Consider the following 16,063-nt stretch of genomic DNA (forward strand, 5'->3'; position numbering starts at 1 on the left):
CAGTGTTTACCTTGGGGAGGGCCCCACACCTCTTTTCAGATCACAAATTCGATTGTATTTGTATGTTTTAGTAGTTCAGCTCTTCTTGACTGCTGCAGCCAACCCACTTTATTTTAAAACACAAAACTCTTACTTTGAAAGGGAGCTCTCTGGCTCTCGACTTCCTCGTTCAATTTTTATGAGACAAGATGGACAACTGAACAAGCTTCAGCGGATGCAATCTTCACTTGACCATTTGGTGGGATAAAAGGCGAAACCCCCACACAAAAGTAGCTTTGCAGTCGCTTATATGTTTACTGGTTTAAGAAATAGCGATTGAACCGAAGACATACTGACTAAATCTCGGTGTATCTCGCCTAAAAATCAACCAAATACGAAGATACTTGGAGTGCGGGCGAGTCAGACGAGTCATAGGGACCATAGACTGTATAGGGACGAGTGGGAGTGAATCATCTCGCTCTCTGTTAACACTCTTTGTAAGTACCTGCTACGTCATTACGTCGTATTTGAACGTGGCGGCGCGGTTAGTAACAGCAAACATGGCAGCAAAGCCCACCTAAAGTTTTCATGTAGCTCGCTGGTTAGCAGCGTTTGCTTGTTAAATTAAAGGCTATGGGGACAGAACAACAAATTACACGGACACGAAATAACTGAACAGCACTCTATGTCTCAGTAAGTTTGGTGTCCAAACGGATAAAATACGGCTTTCCTCGCGATATCTCATGACTGCGATGGTGAGTGAACAAATCCAGCCAACTAAAAACAATCTGAGCTAACCAGGCTAACGTATGCTAGCGAGTCGTTTAGTGTCCATAGATAATTCATGAGTTCATGACATGCTTTGTGGGTTTCATCTGCTAAATAGCACCTGGACGTTTAAAACTGACAATGGTGTGAGGACATTTATTCTGTGTGTTAACTCTGTTACAGACGTGCAAATTAAATGGCCTGTTCAGCATTGGCGAGGACTTTGATGATGAGGTGACTCCCAGCAGACTCAAACACACCTGATCTTACTCAACTGTCAGTGCTCTCACTCTGTATAATAATGACCCTCCTTCTGTTCCCCCTCTCTCACACACTCTGTGTGTGTGTGTGTGTGTGTGTGTGTGTGTGTGTGTGTGTTTCCCAGGACCTGCTCGGGACAGACTGGGCTGTCCGCTCAGCCTCTGGACCAGCCGATGTGGCAGCTGCTGTGTCATCTTGCACGCTCCGGGCTTCCTCTGCCGCTCACAGAGAGCCGGAGAAAAATTGCCCTCAGCAAACTGGAGCGAGATCAGCCATCTTGTGTAATGGCACAGCATCAAGAAGCAGCACGCACCCGGCTGCTGGACAAACTGTTGCTCTGGGTTTGAGACAGCTCTCCTCCTCCTCCTCCTCCTCTGCTCAGCCCCTTCCCCCCACACTGAATAATTCTCAGCCTAATTTGGCATCACAACAGAGTCATGCCAACACCGAGGGACCACCAAAGCCCTGCACGGCTCAGGATGATTTTGATGATTGGGATGTTGACCTGGCAGATCTGGATGAGTGTGACCGCCAGATGGGGCAGCCTCCTGCTCCAGCCCCACCTGTGCCCGAGGTTGCGCTTGCATCTTCAGCCAAAACGCTGCGACCCCCGACCTGTGGAGGGATTCAGACACAACCTAATCGGACCCTGAGGGACGTCAGCACTACGCGCCAGGCTTCATCTAGTCATAACTTACAGCCTCAGATTTCCTCCACACCCCTTCTGCGATCTCCAAATCCACATCCTGCTTTTCTTTCAGCCCCTCCACAGAGTCCTACTGTTTTCCCTGGTCTTACTGCGTCCTCTGCTGCCCCTAGCCCCATTCCCAGGACACTAAACAGGCCCCAGCAGCCACAGAGACCGTTTACAACACCTAAACCCTCCCCTCAGGACCGCACCCTCTTTCAGACAGTCTCCCCAGCGCCTTCTTCCACCCCGTCTGTGAGCTCCTCCACTCTGAGCCCTCATCCCCTACACACACCAGTCCTCACCAACCGCCTGGTCCAGTTGGTGTCAGCTTCTAATAAGCTTCCTAAAAAGAGGCCTCACTCCGAGCCTCATCGGCCAAGGATGCGACGCTTCCCCGGCCCCGCTGGATTTCTGCCACAGCAGGTTAGTCTCATCCGGCGCTGATTCTCTGCATTTGAAATTCCTGTTCGTATCTGCCTGGTTGCAGCGTGTTGATATCCCTCCTTTGAAAATGAAAGCACTGGAGCTGTGAAATCATATAATCACACCCTCATGGTCAGAAATTACACTGCAGCTCTGTGGTTTTGTCACCTAAGCTCTAATGAAATGACAGTTATCAGTTATGTGTTTGTTTTTCCACCATGGTCACGGTAATAATTCAGTTCCTCTCTCTCAGCCGCAGGGTCAGAGCCTGGATGACATCGTGGTTTCTGTCCCTCAGATTCCAGCTCATGGTGTTGTGGCCCGGTCACCAAGCCAGGTAATAAACACAAACACAAACAGAGACATGTACAATAAACAATAACATGTTTTAACATGAAATGGATTTTTATGGTCTTAAGGTGATCCCTTTCTTGATCAGTTGTTTTTGTTCTGTAAAATCAATTTCCCAAAGCTTGAACTGACATTTTTAAATGTTTTGTTTTGTACAATCGACACTCCAAAATCCAAATGTTTAGTTGTTTATCTTAGAGCACCAAGAAAACCAGCAGATATCCAGGGTGAAGAAACTTGATGATTATAATAAGAATATTTTTCTGTTGCTCAGGTAATCAACTAACTGTTTCAGCTCTAACGTAAGTAGAAAATCCCACAGCTTCTCTTCCTGATAGTTGCTGCCAGTCATCTCCACATTGAACTACACTCAGTGTTGCCTTCAGGCCCTCCTGGGAAATTTCTACTTTCAAGTTTGAAAGGTTTTCTCTCTCTCTGAACCAAAAGAGAGGTTTATTTTTGTGTTTTTATCATCACTGCTCTCTCTTGTGAGTCGGTACGGCTGCAGCTGGAGCAGCTACATGATTGCCCACCAGCTACATGACTCGCACACCATACCTGTGTATGAGAGGGGCGGGGGGCGGGTGTCTTTCTCTCTGTTCACTGCTATACTCTTGCGCTGCATTTCATTGTAACCATTAGAATCAATATAAACTTAACTCTCTGTGGATTATTGTTTTGTTTTTTTTGTTTTTTTTTACTTCCTTATTTATCCAGAGTTTGATGTACATTACTGCCTCCTAACCATGGATGTATTTTCTTGCATCAAATGCATAACTGCAATGCACTGTGGGTGATACAGACCTCTGGAGTGACCATCGTTGTTCACCCGCTGTCTCAGCTCTCCAAGGGTCGATCTCACCAAGTTCACTTAAGGTTTTCAGACAAATGGAACGGCACTTATGACAGCGGTGGGGATTCCCCTGAGGTCAAGTCAGTAAGGGCATGTTGAACGACTAAAACACAGCCTGTGATGTGGTGGCAGGCATGTGAAAATGTGGAAGTACAATCTGTTGTTTGAGCAAAAGTACTAGAGCCAGTGAGAACCTGTTGGGGATTTGAGCTTCGAGATGAACAGGGCGATCTGGGTGCTGGAAAGATGGAGGGAAGTTTGCCACACTACCCACAAATGATACAGAGCAGGTTGAAAATCAAAGTATGCCTTTAAGGTTAGGGTTAGGGTTACATCTCGTTACTTGTAGGGTGAATCACGTCTTCATTTATAATGATTAAAATAAATGAATAGAGTGGATTATTGCTACATTTGGCCTCTTATTTATTCACTACAACGTCGTACTGTTCAAATTACCATTGCATTAGTTGGTTGTCTTGTACTGGTGGGTGAGGCTGTTGATTCAGCTTCAAATGTCTCCTCTCCTTTTCCTCTCACCCAGTGCCTGCTGGAAATGCCTCCACCTCTCCGTACCGCTGCACAGGATAAGCGAGCGTAGAAAATGGATGGATGTGCGTTCACAGAATTTATATTTTTGGCAAGTTATTGCGACAAGAGAAACAATAAATGACACAATATATGGCACCGAGGAGCAATAAGTAATAATTTTCCTGTCTGCAGCTGACAAGGCTTCCATTGTTTCCAACATGACTTTTGTTTAGGCTTGTTGACAACAGCTCTTTGGAGAAATCTCTGGGTTTTACATAGTAATTACAATGTGCTTTGATATTTCTGACATGACTTGAAGTTGGGTTTGATTTCCCAAACACTCGAGGGTGTTTTCTATCTGGAGTACATCAGGAGCTTTATGTGGATGTTGTACCTTCCACACCAGACATTTAAGTGTTCCAGGCTGCAGTGTGAAATGAAGTTTCGCACAATCTGATTGCAGCGGTGACCATCTGAGCACTGTAAAGAGGCAGAGAGGATAAAAACCTGATATTTTCCAGCTGGGTCGTGCACAGTAACTGTAAGTGTTTGTGAGTGTATAAACCATTTGACTCGGTTTACAGGGCTCCGGCTCCCAGACTGAAGAAGATGAGTTCAGCGGCGGCGCCTGGGCAGCGATGAAGGCAGAGATGGGCTTGGATGAGAGGAACCCTTCATGCTTTCTGCACTCCTACAGTGTGGTCATGGTGCTCCGAAAGGTGATTACCTACACCCATAATGCATCTATTGTTATGCCTTTATAAACAACAATGACAATCATGAAGTCTTCCTGAAACTATTTCACATTTCAGACCAGTTCAAGCAATAAGTTGCGTTTTTATTTAGGTCAAGCAGCTGTTTTATTATCGATCCTCCATCATAACAGAGTGAGAGTCGCTGCTGGAGGTCTATCGGCATAATCAGGACAAATGGAGGAGCTGCGCCAGAGGTGTTTTGTAATTATAAACAGTACGATCACTCATCAATCACAGTAATGGAGACTCTGCTGTTATTCCTCTCTCCTCGTGTGTCGACCTCTGCGGAATAACCCGCCAGCGTTCAATCGCTGCGAGCGCTGAAACATGTTGGTTTCTGTCGTGGCTGTTGACACAGGCTTCATTTACATGCGCTGGCAGGACGCTGGCTAAGATCACTCAGGTTAAGCTGATTACACGAATCTCGGCTTCCCCCAAAAATCCCTGTTTGCATGAATAAACAAATGAACACACAGCCCTCCCCACGTCTGTTGACTGAACAGCAACATATTACATCTAATGCAGCGGAAAGAGAGGATGATCCCAACAGTAAATAATGCTTACTGCTGTTTATTTATTGACAAACCTGGAGATGTTGTCCTGATGGGAGGCTGGGATAATGAGAGGTTTAATAGAGCAACGTATTTTGACAAAGTTATCAGTTATTATCACTTAGTTTCTATCTTAATAAATAAAGAAGTTAGCAGATTAATATTCTAATAATAAGATGTTTAATATGTGCATTTTTAATTTTTAGATCAAGGGCAGTGATAATTACAAATATAACACATCCTAAACCTGAATAAATTATCTGCAGTGGTGTCTTTATCATTGTGATCACTAAATTTACTGTCATATATGATAAAGAAGGTCTTAATTCCTTAGATTTTAGAACTTGAAAAATCAATGAAAAGATCATTTGATTGTTGCCAGTTTATTTTCTGACACTCAATTAATCAGTTAATTAACCATTACGGCTCTAAAAATGTTTACACTGCTACAGTAATACTGGCAATCGATGCAAGCTTACCTGAGTTAGGGTTGAATTGGTATGAGATTTTCACGGTTTGATAACCTCCTCAGAAAATGTCATGGTTTTACTGTGTACAGCATTACACTATTATTATGATTGTTATCATCATAGATAAGCATATGTTCCTGGTATGATGACTGTCAATTTTTCCTACCACAGTACAGTGAAGTAGGCTTGGGTGGTATCTATTTTTTCATGCCTTCATACCCTCTTGACATTTCACCAGGGTATATGGAATATGACAATATTTGTGTATTAAAACAAAAATCAAACAAAACAACACAGAATAATGAATACATACGACATAAGCATCCTTCTGTAGATTCCTTAAGAACGACCTGATGACACTTGCTGCCTTGGCGTACACCGACACATCGTGGGCTGAGCAGAAATCATGTGCAGGGGGTGGTGGCAGACTGGCATCTGAATAAAGTCAAGTGGCAAAAAAACGGCTTTTGTAGTCATATAGTTATAGTTAAAGTTATATGTATCAATATTTTCATGATTTGTTATTTCATCTTATTTAATTGATAAGCTAGGAGACTTTTATTTTTCACTAGTCCTTTAGGGGTGGGAATCACCAGAGGATCCACGATATGATATTATCACGATACCTAAGTCACGATACAATATTATTGTGATTTTAAATATGTTGCGATATGCTGAGTATTGCGATAAAACATATCGGATTTATTACATTTTTTCAACATCTGTTTTATCTAATAAGATAAAGTTGTCAGTCTTTTCATCTCACTTTAGCTATTTTTATGACAGTGAAATGTATCTAGTGGACTGAATAGCAATTGATTTTGTTATTCCAGTAGGCTACCAAAAGCTGATTTGTATTTGTAATATTATTATTTTATATGATAAAATATAATGGCAATGTGTGATGATACAATATCGGCACACAAAAATATCGTGATACTATGCTGTATCATTTCTTCCCCCACCCTATAGTCTTGAAAAGTTATCCCCACTACTCGCAGTCACCATCCTTCTCAAGTCAGTTGCCTGTACCACCAGTAGAGACTGACCTCTGGTGGCGAGTGACGTGCACTACCTCACCTCAACACAATATCTCTGTATCAGTGTAATAGGAAAAGGAGTGTCTGTATTTTTAACAGGTTTAAAATCATACCCTGGGGATTTCTAAAGACCCTAGTGTACTGTAATACCTTGACACTGCCCAAGTCTACCATGCAGCTGGTATGTCTGCAACCCTAACCTGAGTTCTTCCAAAATAAGTCTTGAGTTAATTTATTTGATTCACCAGCTGACATCTTGCTTTTTTTCTGTCGTCAATGCAGGCTGCACTGAAACAGCTAATGAGAAACAAAGTGCCCAACATGGCTGTCGTCCTGAAGAGCATCATCTACACACATGCTGATGCCAAGGCTGTGTTTAAGGATCCAACAGGTATCGGACATACACACCCACCCACACACACACACAGAGAAAATAAATACACTGGCTTGTTGTAGAAACATGCATCAATTTGTAAAACAATGTGCATGAAAAACAACTGGAATAGTGTATTAAGTAGTGGTGAGTAAAAGAGAGAGGTGCAGGAGAGAAGCACGCCTGACTGAGCTCCTCATGGTGCGAGAGCAGAGTTCAGCTGCAGTAACATGCTCGATTACACACATGTATATACAGTATACACTCATGTTTCCTGCCCCGACAGCAGGAAGCCTCTCTACTCTCCCCTTTGCCCGTTCTCCTTCTGCTGCTCCATCTTGAGCTGCCTTTTGTCTGATCCTCATCTTAAGATTAGCTGGTTGCCATGGCCCCCAGAGAGCAGCCACACGAGGTGTGCTGATTATTAACACTCAGGAGTGGATGTTGTACTCAACACAGGACTTAAGTGCTTATTAGTGATTCAATTGCGGTAGATTGGCATCAGCAGTGGGTGGGTTTTAAGTGCTTGTGACACCACGAGGGAGCGTTCTGTCAGTAATGTGCCACTAAACCTGCTGAAAGCTTTTGTCTCCAGCAGGCAGTTTTCTCACAAGCTGCTGTCAGCATGCAGTGGCCATGTATGCTGGCGTTGTAATGATCAGCCGATTAATCAATCGTCGGGAAAAATAATTACCAAATGAGTTGTTTATTAAGACAAATACTAACAATTTCTGCTTTTTAAATGTGTGAATTTGCTGTTTTTCTCCCTTTATATTATTGTAGTTTTAATAGTTTATGGGTTTTAGAGTGATTGTCAGACAGAATAAGCAGTGTAAAGTCGTCCTTTTGGGAAAGTTGTGGACATTTTTTGCTATTTACTGATATTTTATGGAGAAATGGATAAACAGAAAAAACATTGTGCATTTAATTGATAATGAAAAAAAATGTTAGTTGCAGCAACACCCTTTCTGGTTCTGCTGCATTGATTCTGATCCTTTTTCTAACTTTGTGAGTGTGATAGTTTACAGGAGTACAATGCTAAATCAGCGGAGTACACTTTTAAAAGGAAAATGTTGAATTAAAGATGGCAAAGGTGCTTTAAATTTTAAATGGATTAAACCCAAATATGTATCTGCTCTCATTTAAATTACATATTTGGAAATTTTCTCTCCGAAAAAATCCCTTCATGCCTTAAAATGGTTTAAATATAACTCTAACATTTTTGTTGCATTTAATATTCGTGGAGTTCTGAATATGCAAATTAGTCACACCCCTAAGCCGATGGCCTGCAGCTCAAATATATCTGATGACCTTCCACAACGCTCATTAAACAAGCAAACCTCTGTTTGTAAACTGCAATGGATAAAACATATGTAAACTGTTATCAAACAACTAATATTGTGTTTCTAATGTTAGATAAACCGAGTTCCCAATCACCACCTCTGACAAGTTTGAGTGAAATTGAAACTTGGAGGATACCAAGAGTAGCTACACCTGCTTCTCCTCTGATACCCCTTGTTTTGCTGTAGCTTTATGGAAGCTCCACCCAGAAAGCTGATGGGATTGGTTCCTTAGGTTTGTGATGTCACAAACCCTGGATGTCAGAATCCGTGCTTTTGACACTGTCACTACAGGCATGTCACGATACAAGAAATTTAGTTCTTTATACCAATACCAGCGACATTCCATGATTCTCGACATCAAATTCACTACCAAGGTAAAAACAAAACAATAAATTTAAATTTACACTCCTTTTATTAAAACATTTACATTTAATTTAATTTATACTTAATTTTAATCCCTGATTATCCACCTTGAAAGCTAAATGCTATCCTGTGTACGTTTGTGGCATTTTGTGCATATAATAATATATACTGTACATCAACATATTTCTCTTCCAGCACTTGTACATTTAAGATGTGATGGTTGGTCCTTGTGGTAAGCTGTTTGCCCCGCTCTTCCTCACTCATTGGATGGCTACAACAGAAAAAAAAACGCCAAAACACGCAGCTCTCAGCGTAGAATAGATGCTCTGTATCTTGTCACACTGCTGGCATCTGTAGCATGGTGTCAGTTTGCAGTGATATCATTGCAGAGAATAGACAAAATTGGCTGGCCTCAGGAAAAAAAACACTTTCCTTTTTGAGGAGTCCAGGCGGAGCTGTCGCCATAGCTGCACTTGTCTCCATCTTCCATGTGTTGTTGTTCTTTTGTGCTAATAGGTGTTTTTCTTCGTCCTCCTGTCATTTAACGGCAAGTTAAAACACTTGCATCCCCAGTACCTATGGCACCTATGGTAATGGAAAAAAACAAGCTCCCTCACGCTTTCAGAATTTCAGCATCGATTTGGTACTGAAATGTAATTTCTTGTGACATTCCTGCTTTTGTACACTGCAGTTTCAAGGTGAAAATGCTCAGCCGTAGTGTTTACTGCCTAGATTGCCCCAGATATGTCTTGTATCATATAAAAACATCATATGGACATTTAACGTGGTTTAAAACTTGATTTTCACTGGAGAGGGTCTTTAAATATTAGATAAAATGCTTTATTTATTTTTGCAAGTCTTAACAAATGTTTATTTTAATGCGATTTTATGTTTGTCCCCCATTAACCTCTATTATGAGAGGAGAACAGTCAGTGGAGCGTAGTTAAGAAGGTCTTGGACTTGCAAACATTCTTTGTTTATAAATGACATTGTTAATTTTTCTGGTTGTTGTGTTCATAATGTTTTTGGCTGAAGGGGAGATTCAGGGAACAGTGCATCGGCGTCTCCTAGAGGACCGAGTGGAGGAGCTGAAGGTCGGAGCTGTACTCCTGCTCAAACAAGTGAGACTCACCTCTCTTTAAATTTTAATGATGGTAACTGCAGTTTAGTGTTTTGGTTATTATATATGTATAGGTGTGACAAATCTGTTCATGGCTTGCTCTGTGGACAGGTGGGTGTGTTTTCCCCCTCCCATCGAAACCATTACCTGAACGTGACACCTAATAACCTGCTGAGGATCTACTCCCCCGATGGAGTCAGTCTGTCCTCCACTCAGCTTCCCCCACTCATCCTGGTGAGCACCACAACCGTCAGCCGAAAACAAGAATAGCACAGTCCAACAAATATGAAATCTGTCATCCAGAAATGCTCCGTCAACCTGTCAGCTGTCCCCTCAAAACCTTTTTCTTTTTTTTTTTTTATACAGGAGCCGATGTTGCTTTCACCCACTCGGCCTCCCACCGCCATCCTCAGGGAGCCTGTGTCTCAGATGCAGCTGGTGTTTGACGAGGACGATGACGAGGGACAAGAGGGGGGGAAATGCTCCGAGAGAGGCGAAGACCCTCAAGACAGAAGAGACACTAGAGCCGACTCCAGCAGAGGCCCCCAAGAGCCTGCTGCAGCACCACAGGACTCAGGCTGGGGTGCAGGTGGGGCCTCTAATATGTAATAACACTTGTGATGAGAGAGATTAATTCCAGTCACATCCCGGGGTTGCCAAGTGTCAGACTTCAGTAAAATTAAGTTTTGCTGAATAAAACAGCAACACCGTCTGGCAACATATCGAGACATTAACATTTGACTCGCTGACCCAAACCCAATCTAACAGCAGCAAAACAAAGAGGCGTCTGATTGCATAGTTCTGCACGAAAGCTGCGACTAACCATTTTCAGTTTGATTAATCAGCTTTTTTCTGTTTTATTATTCAGTCAGTAAACCACTAAAAAGATGCTCATGATGGTTCACAATTCAAAGGAGCAGAGTCTGAATCTGTTTTATTAAATAACACGATTAGTCTGATCAGCAGCCAACTCATAACTGTTCATTTAATAATTATAAAACATGGAGACGAGCCAAGCTCAGGTTTTTGGGCCCCAACAGTGAAATGGCTCCGGGGACCTAAATGTTGCTCCATCAGTCAAATACTCGTCCAGAGTCAGATATTCCAGACACTTTCGCTAAATGAACTGCCATTAAATTTTGAGCAGACAATCAATATCCCCAGAGGATGAATCATAATCAGAAATTCCACTCAGACATATCAGAAAAATAAGATAAGACTTTGTAGATCCCGTGGAGGGAAATTCACTTGGTAAAGCAGCAAACAAAAAACAGATTAAAAGTAGGTTTTTTTATTGAATAAATAAAATCCAAAAAGAAGTTAACATGGAAACAACTTTTCAACTGCCACTCCCCGTACTGTTTCCAAGTGGTATTATTGTTAACGCTGTTGTCGCAAAGACAAAGGGATCGCTTTCCATTTTCTTTGGAGCCTAGCAACAGGGCTCTTCCTATTTTGCTGGGTATATCTTCCACAGTTACTTCGGATTTTCCACCGTCCGCTATTTCTACTACTGTGAAAAGTAACTGCAGAGAACTCACGTTGATACTTTTTGGTAACTGAGGGTAGCTACCGATAGCTTCCAGGAAAAGCAAAAGTGTTGTCTTTTTCCTGTTTTTGTTGCACAGTGGTTGACGCTCTTCCTTTTATGCCGTATATCGAGCCTTGTTTTTCCTGGGAGATCGTATCAGATGGCAGACTTACACAGTGAAAGCAGCGCTTACAGAGAACCAATTAAAACACTGATCATGTCATTATTTTATAGCCATTACATTTAGTTATCACAGTAAGTTAAAGCTACAGTTTACAGTAACTTTTATGAAAATAACTTTGCGTCATACTTGCTGAAATTGTCGCTATACTCTGAAAGAAATACACGAGACAGATAGTCTATGAAAACAATCATGTCCCTCCTCATCTTCCTTTTGCCTCTAATGGCATTCACTAGAATCTACCACCATGCACAAAGAACAACCAATCAGAGCTAAGGAGTGTCTAACAGCTGTCAATCACTGCTCGTGAACTGCAATTAAACTGTCAAACAAGGCAGCGCTGATCTAATATGAATCAAGATACTGTTACTGCATTGCCTGTTTCTTGCCTCAGATATTTTCAGAAATATTTTAGTGTACTGTTTAGGTGTAACATGAGAGTTAGTGACCTGACCACGACAATGCAAACGGTCGATGGAGTACCAAGCACCATCCATGGGTCTGACCAACTTTTACAGCTAAACCAGTACACTAAATTTAAATAAATATAAAAATATAAATAAATTAAAAACTAAATGACATGGCAATGCAATGACAGAATCTCTTTTTATACTTGATCAGAGCTGTGTAGTTTGACAGTTTGACAGCAGTTTACGAGCAGTAATTGATATGATTGACAGCTGCATTAGAGAATCCTGTGCTCTGACTGGCTGGCAACAGAGTAGGCTGAGGAATATGATCCCCCCCATCCCCCCACCGATCATCTGTCTCATTTAGTGCTGTGTGGATATGTTAAAAGTTTCAGAGAAATATGACAAAAAGTTGTTTTTTACATAAAAGTTACAAACTACATCTTTAAAGCAAAATACTTGTCTGTCTCCATTTTATTATGAAACACTAACTTGCTCAAAGTCAGTGAGTTATACTGATTAAAGTTAAGCCAAAGCCTGAATATGTGGAGCTGAGCTGAACAGCCTACAGTAGTGGCTGTGGCTCAGGATGTCGAGTGGCTTGTCCACTTGTAGAAATTTCCATGGGCAAGACACTGAACCACAAATTGCTCCCAATGGTCAGGCCAGTGCCATTAGTGTGTGTGTGTGTGTGTGTGTGTGTGTGAGAAATGTTTTTGGTAAGTGTTGATGCAGTGCATTTCTTGTTTCACATTTCTGTTAGCAGAGTCAATGATAGTGAAAAAGGTATCACTTATTTTTTTCTTCCATCAAATAATTTCATTATTTGGTGTGTTTTCAGGCAGGAAGCTAGCCTGGAAATCCAGACCCAAATCTAGAAAGATTTAGGGTCTGGCTATGAGTAATGAAAATGGCCCAACTCGAGGGGCGGCACCAAGCATGCATGTGAAAATATCACTGCACGCAACTGGATAACACTACGACCAATCAGAACAATACAGGGGGTGACGTATCCAGAGCTTAGCTACCAGCGGAGCTAACTGGTAGATTAGATTCTTGCCGTATCCGGTCGGCAAAACAGCAAAACGTCCTTCTTGCAAAGGAAAGATTCGAGCGCCGTCTTCTGTTCCTCTTTTAGAGAAAAAGCCAGGTCTAACTCGTTCATTGTAGCGGCCAAAGCCATTTCAAACAACTGGTGTTCATCCGTAGCCATCTTGCAGTGTTTACTGACTGATTCCGGACTTCATCGTCGCAGCGCTGTCGTCATCTGTTTAGCTCGCCTCTGGCCCGCCTATATCAGATACACCAATGTGATTGGTGCAGCTCGGCTACAAGGGCATGGGTAATGAGCATCATTACTGATTGCCAGAGTGACTCGCTGAGCAAATTCAAATTATGCTCTCGCAAGAACTCTGGATTTCCAGGGTAGCAGAAAGCATCAGTGTAGACTTCAAAAAAAAAAAAAAAAAAAAAGTTTTTGTTCATTTGATAAATTGATCCAAACAGTTAACTGAGCTAATAAGTCTTCTGAACAAGTGACTAATCTTTTTTTTTTACACTACTCTTAGCTGCTCCCTTTTCTCATTTCTGCTCTCTGCATGGACTGTGCACAGCTCTTGTAACTGAACTCTGTTGCAGTTCATAGTGATTTTCAAAGCTGAGCACTTGTATAGGTCAATGAGTATCTTTCAGATAAATATTCTGTACACCTGTGCTTTTTATTCTATACACAAAACAACATTGAACTGTCAATAAACAGATGAATGATTAAGGCTCACCCACATAGTTCATTTCCAGCCGGGGACCTCTCTTCCCTTATTTCAGCCAGGAGCACTTTGTCAAAGAAAACTTTAATTCCATTTACAGTATTATATGTGGCGATATGCCTCTGCTCTGCGGCCTCTCTGCCTTTCCGCGGGCCTACGCAGAAAGGACAGAAAGGATCCTCTATGTGTCTAAGTGGAAATCCTAAGGCAGAGAGAGCACACCTCTCTGCCCTTCCATGTGCAAATGAGGAAAGCCTGAGGAGGTAGAGAGAGCAAACCTCTCTGCCCTTCCTTCCGCTTATGTGGAAAGCCTTAAGGCAGAGAGAGCAGCAGGAAAGACCCCCAACCCCATCGCCCCCCCCGGAACAGAACAGAGCAGCATCAATGACGAACAGAGATGACATACAAAAGTCAGACACTAAAAGTCAGACACAGCACATGAAAAGGAGGAGCTGGGGTGGAGGCACGTTGCAAAGCAGCTTGCAGAGGAAGCAGCAACAGTAGGCAGGCCAAAGCAGTTTAAATAGGGCGCCCTGAATGAGATTTGCCAATCAGTTGCATAGAAAGGAGTCAAGTGATCTATCAGCTGACTCCCTTGCATCAATCAGCTGCTCCATCAGTTGATTGGGCTGTTTGAGATCAACTGATGTAGCTGGGATGTGAGCTGAGCTTGACATTGTGTCCTGCGTGAACTAACACAATGCTAAATTTTCTGTCTGGACTGTCTGCTGTTCCAATAAACTGTAGGACAGCAAAGGACGTTAAAGGTATAAGGAAATATGATACACTTAAGTACTATAATATTATGTTTTGTGATACTGTATCAATTCTCAAACACTACTGATGTGTAATTAATTGGTTACAAGCAAAGGTTGGTGGCAAGGATTTATTTTGTGCTGTTTCAACTTCCGACCACCAGATTGCAGTGTTGTAAACTCTTCCACTCTGACACGACATATTGCTAGCATAAACACAAAGAACACAGGCATATTAAACAGTCATAAAGGGCACGCTGTTAGCATTGACAATTTAAAAGTTAGATTTTAAAAAATCGCAATATATCGCCTTGCCCACAGTATTACAATATCACAGTATGTTGAATTGTAACCCTTGTATCATGATACAGATCGTATCGCCAGCTTTTTGCCGATACACAGCCCTATTAGGATTACATATTTACATGAAAACTTTACTTTTTCAACACTAATCCAGGCAGGTAATAATTTCTTTTTCTACCAGTTGAATTGGAGTGGATTTAATGTGCATTACACATCATTTCATGTTCTTACATACAGTATCTGTGTGTGTCTGTCCTGCAGATGATGACCTGGATGAACTCCTGGGAGAGTTACCTGAAGACACATACAGCCTCTGATGTAACATCAGCAACCCTTCTGTACAGACTGTCCGCACGGACCGGCGTTATATCCTGACTAACCAACTGTAAAGACATTATCCTTTGCTTTCCTGACATCACCTCTTTAAAATCATAAAAGTCTGAACGCTGATGAACTTGTGAAAATGTGTAAATGTTGTACAGACTTTTTTTTGTTTGATATCAGTTCATAAAAACCACAGAGAAGTCTTGAGTTAATTTGTTGTCACTGTGTCATTCTGTGCATCGCTGATGATTGATGTGTTACAAGAAGCAGTCTCTCACAGCCAACACATGCTCATTAATTAATTACAAAAGCTTCAAAAATCAGCTCTGTTTGATTTCAGCTTCACGTCTTATATTCTCGTAAGGAATATAATTAGTCTGGGATTGTCTGCGTTTGTGTTTTAAGGATTCAAGGCCCTCACTTCTCTTTCATTCTTACCCATTGTTGCACTTTACTTCAGTGACCTTGAAATAAACAGCTAATCTACACAGCATTGATTCGCTAATCATGTGAAATGAAAGCGAAGTGAGGCTTCTTTGTTAGTTTTTGTTCTTGCCCTTCATTCTCAGTCTTGTCTGTTCCTCCGAGTCAGGGAGTGGAGTAGATACACTGTGTGACCTGGCTTGTTTGCCATGCATTAAGAGGTGTATCGGAGGTTTTTTGGGCAGGGATTGCAGGGAGGTAGTTTCAGAATCCCATGTGGATTGCTTGACCAAAAAAAAAAGTGTTTACCCAGAGAGGAGAGAGCTGGAGCATCAGGGTGGAGTCTCACTGTGACTAACAGGCTCTTATGGAGGCTTTCCCAATAGGATCCAGACTCCTCCACTACTCTGCCTCACTGTAAAAGATTCAGGTTAATCCACTGCCTCTTTGTCGTTTGGTGTATAATGCAGCTGCTTAAATTGCCTGGTTTATGTTCAGAAG

At 41.9% G+C, this 16,063-nt stretch overlaps 1 protein-coding gene across 1 annotated transcript; it reads left to right on the forward strand.

The window, feature by feature from the left end:
- The first annotated feature begins 259 nt into the window (after positions 1–259).
- hrob (homologous recombination factor with OB-fold) lies at positions 260–15,327 on the forward strand. Its single transcript, XM_049561177.1, has 10 exons — positions 260–734; positions 931–981; positions 1,133–2,122; positions 2,376–2,459; positions 4,439–4,573; positions 6,953–7,061; positions 9,785–9,870; positions 9,981–10,103; positions 10,236–10,458; positions 15,077–15,327. The coding sequence occupies exons 1-10, from the start codon at positions 723–725 to the stop codon at positions 15,130–15,132; spliced, it is 1,869 nt and encodes a 622-aa protein (XP_049417134.1). The 5' UTR covers positions 260–722; the 3' UTR covers positions 15,133–15,327.
- Positions 15,328–16,063: the final 736 nt, after the last annotated feature.

The sequence above is a fragment of the Epinephelus fuscoguttatus genome, linkage group LG19, assembly GCF_011397635.1.
Source record: "Epinephelus fuscoguttatus linkage group LG19, E.fuscoguttatus.final_Chr_v1".
NCBI lineage: Eukaryota > Metazoa > Chordata > Actinopteri > Perciformes > Serranidae > Epinephelus > Epinephelus fuscoguttatus.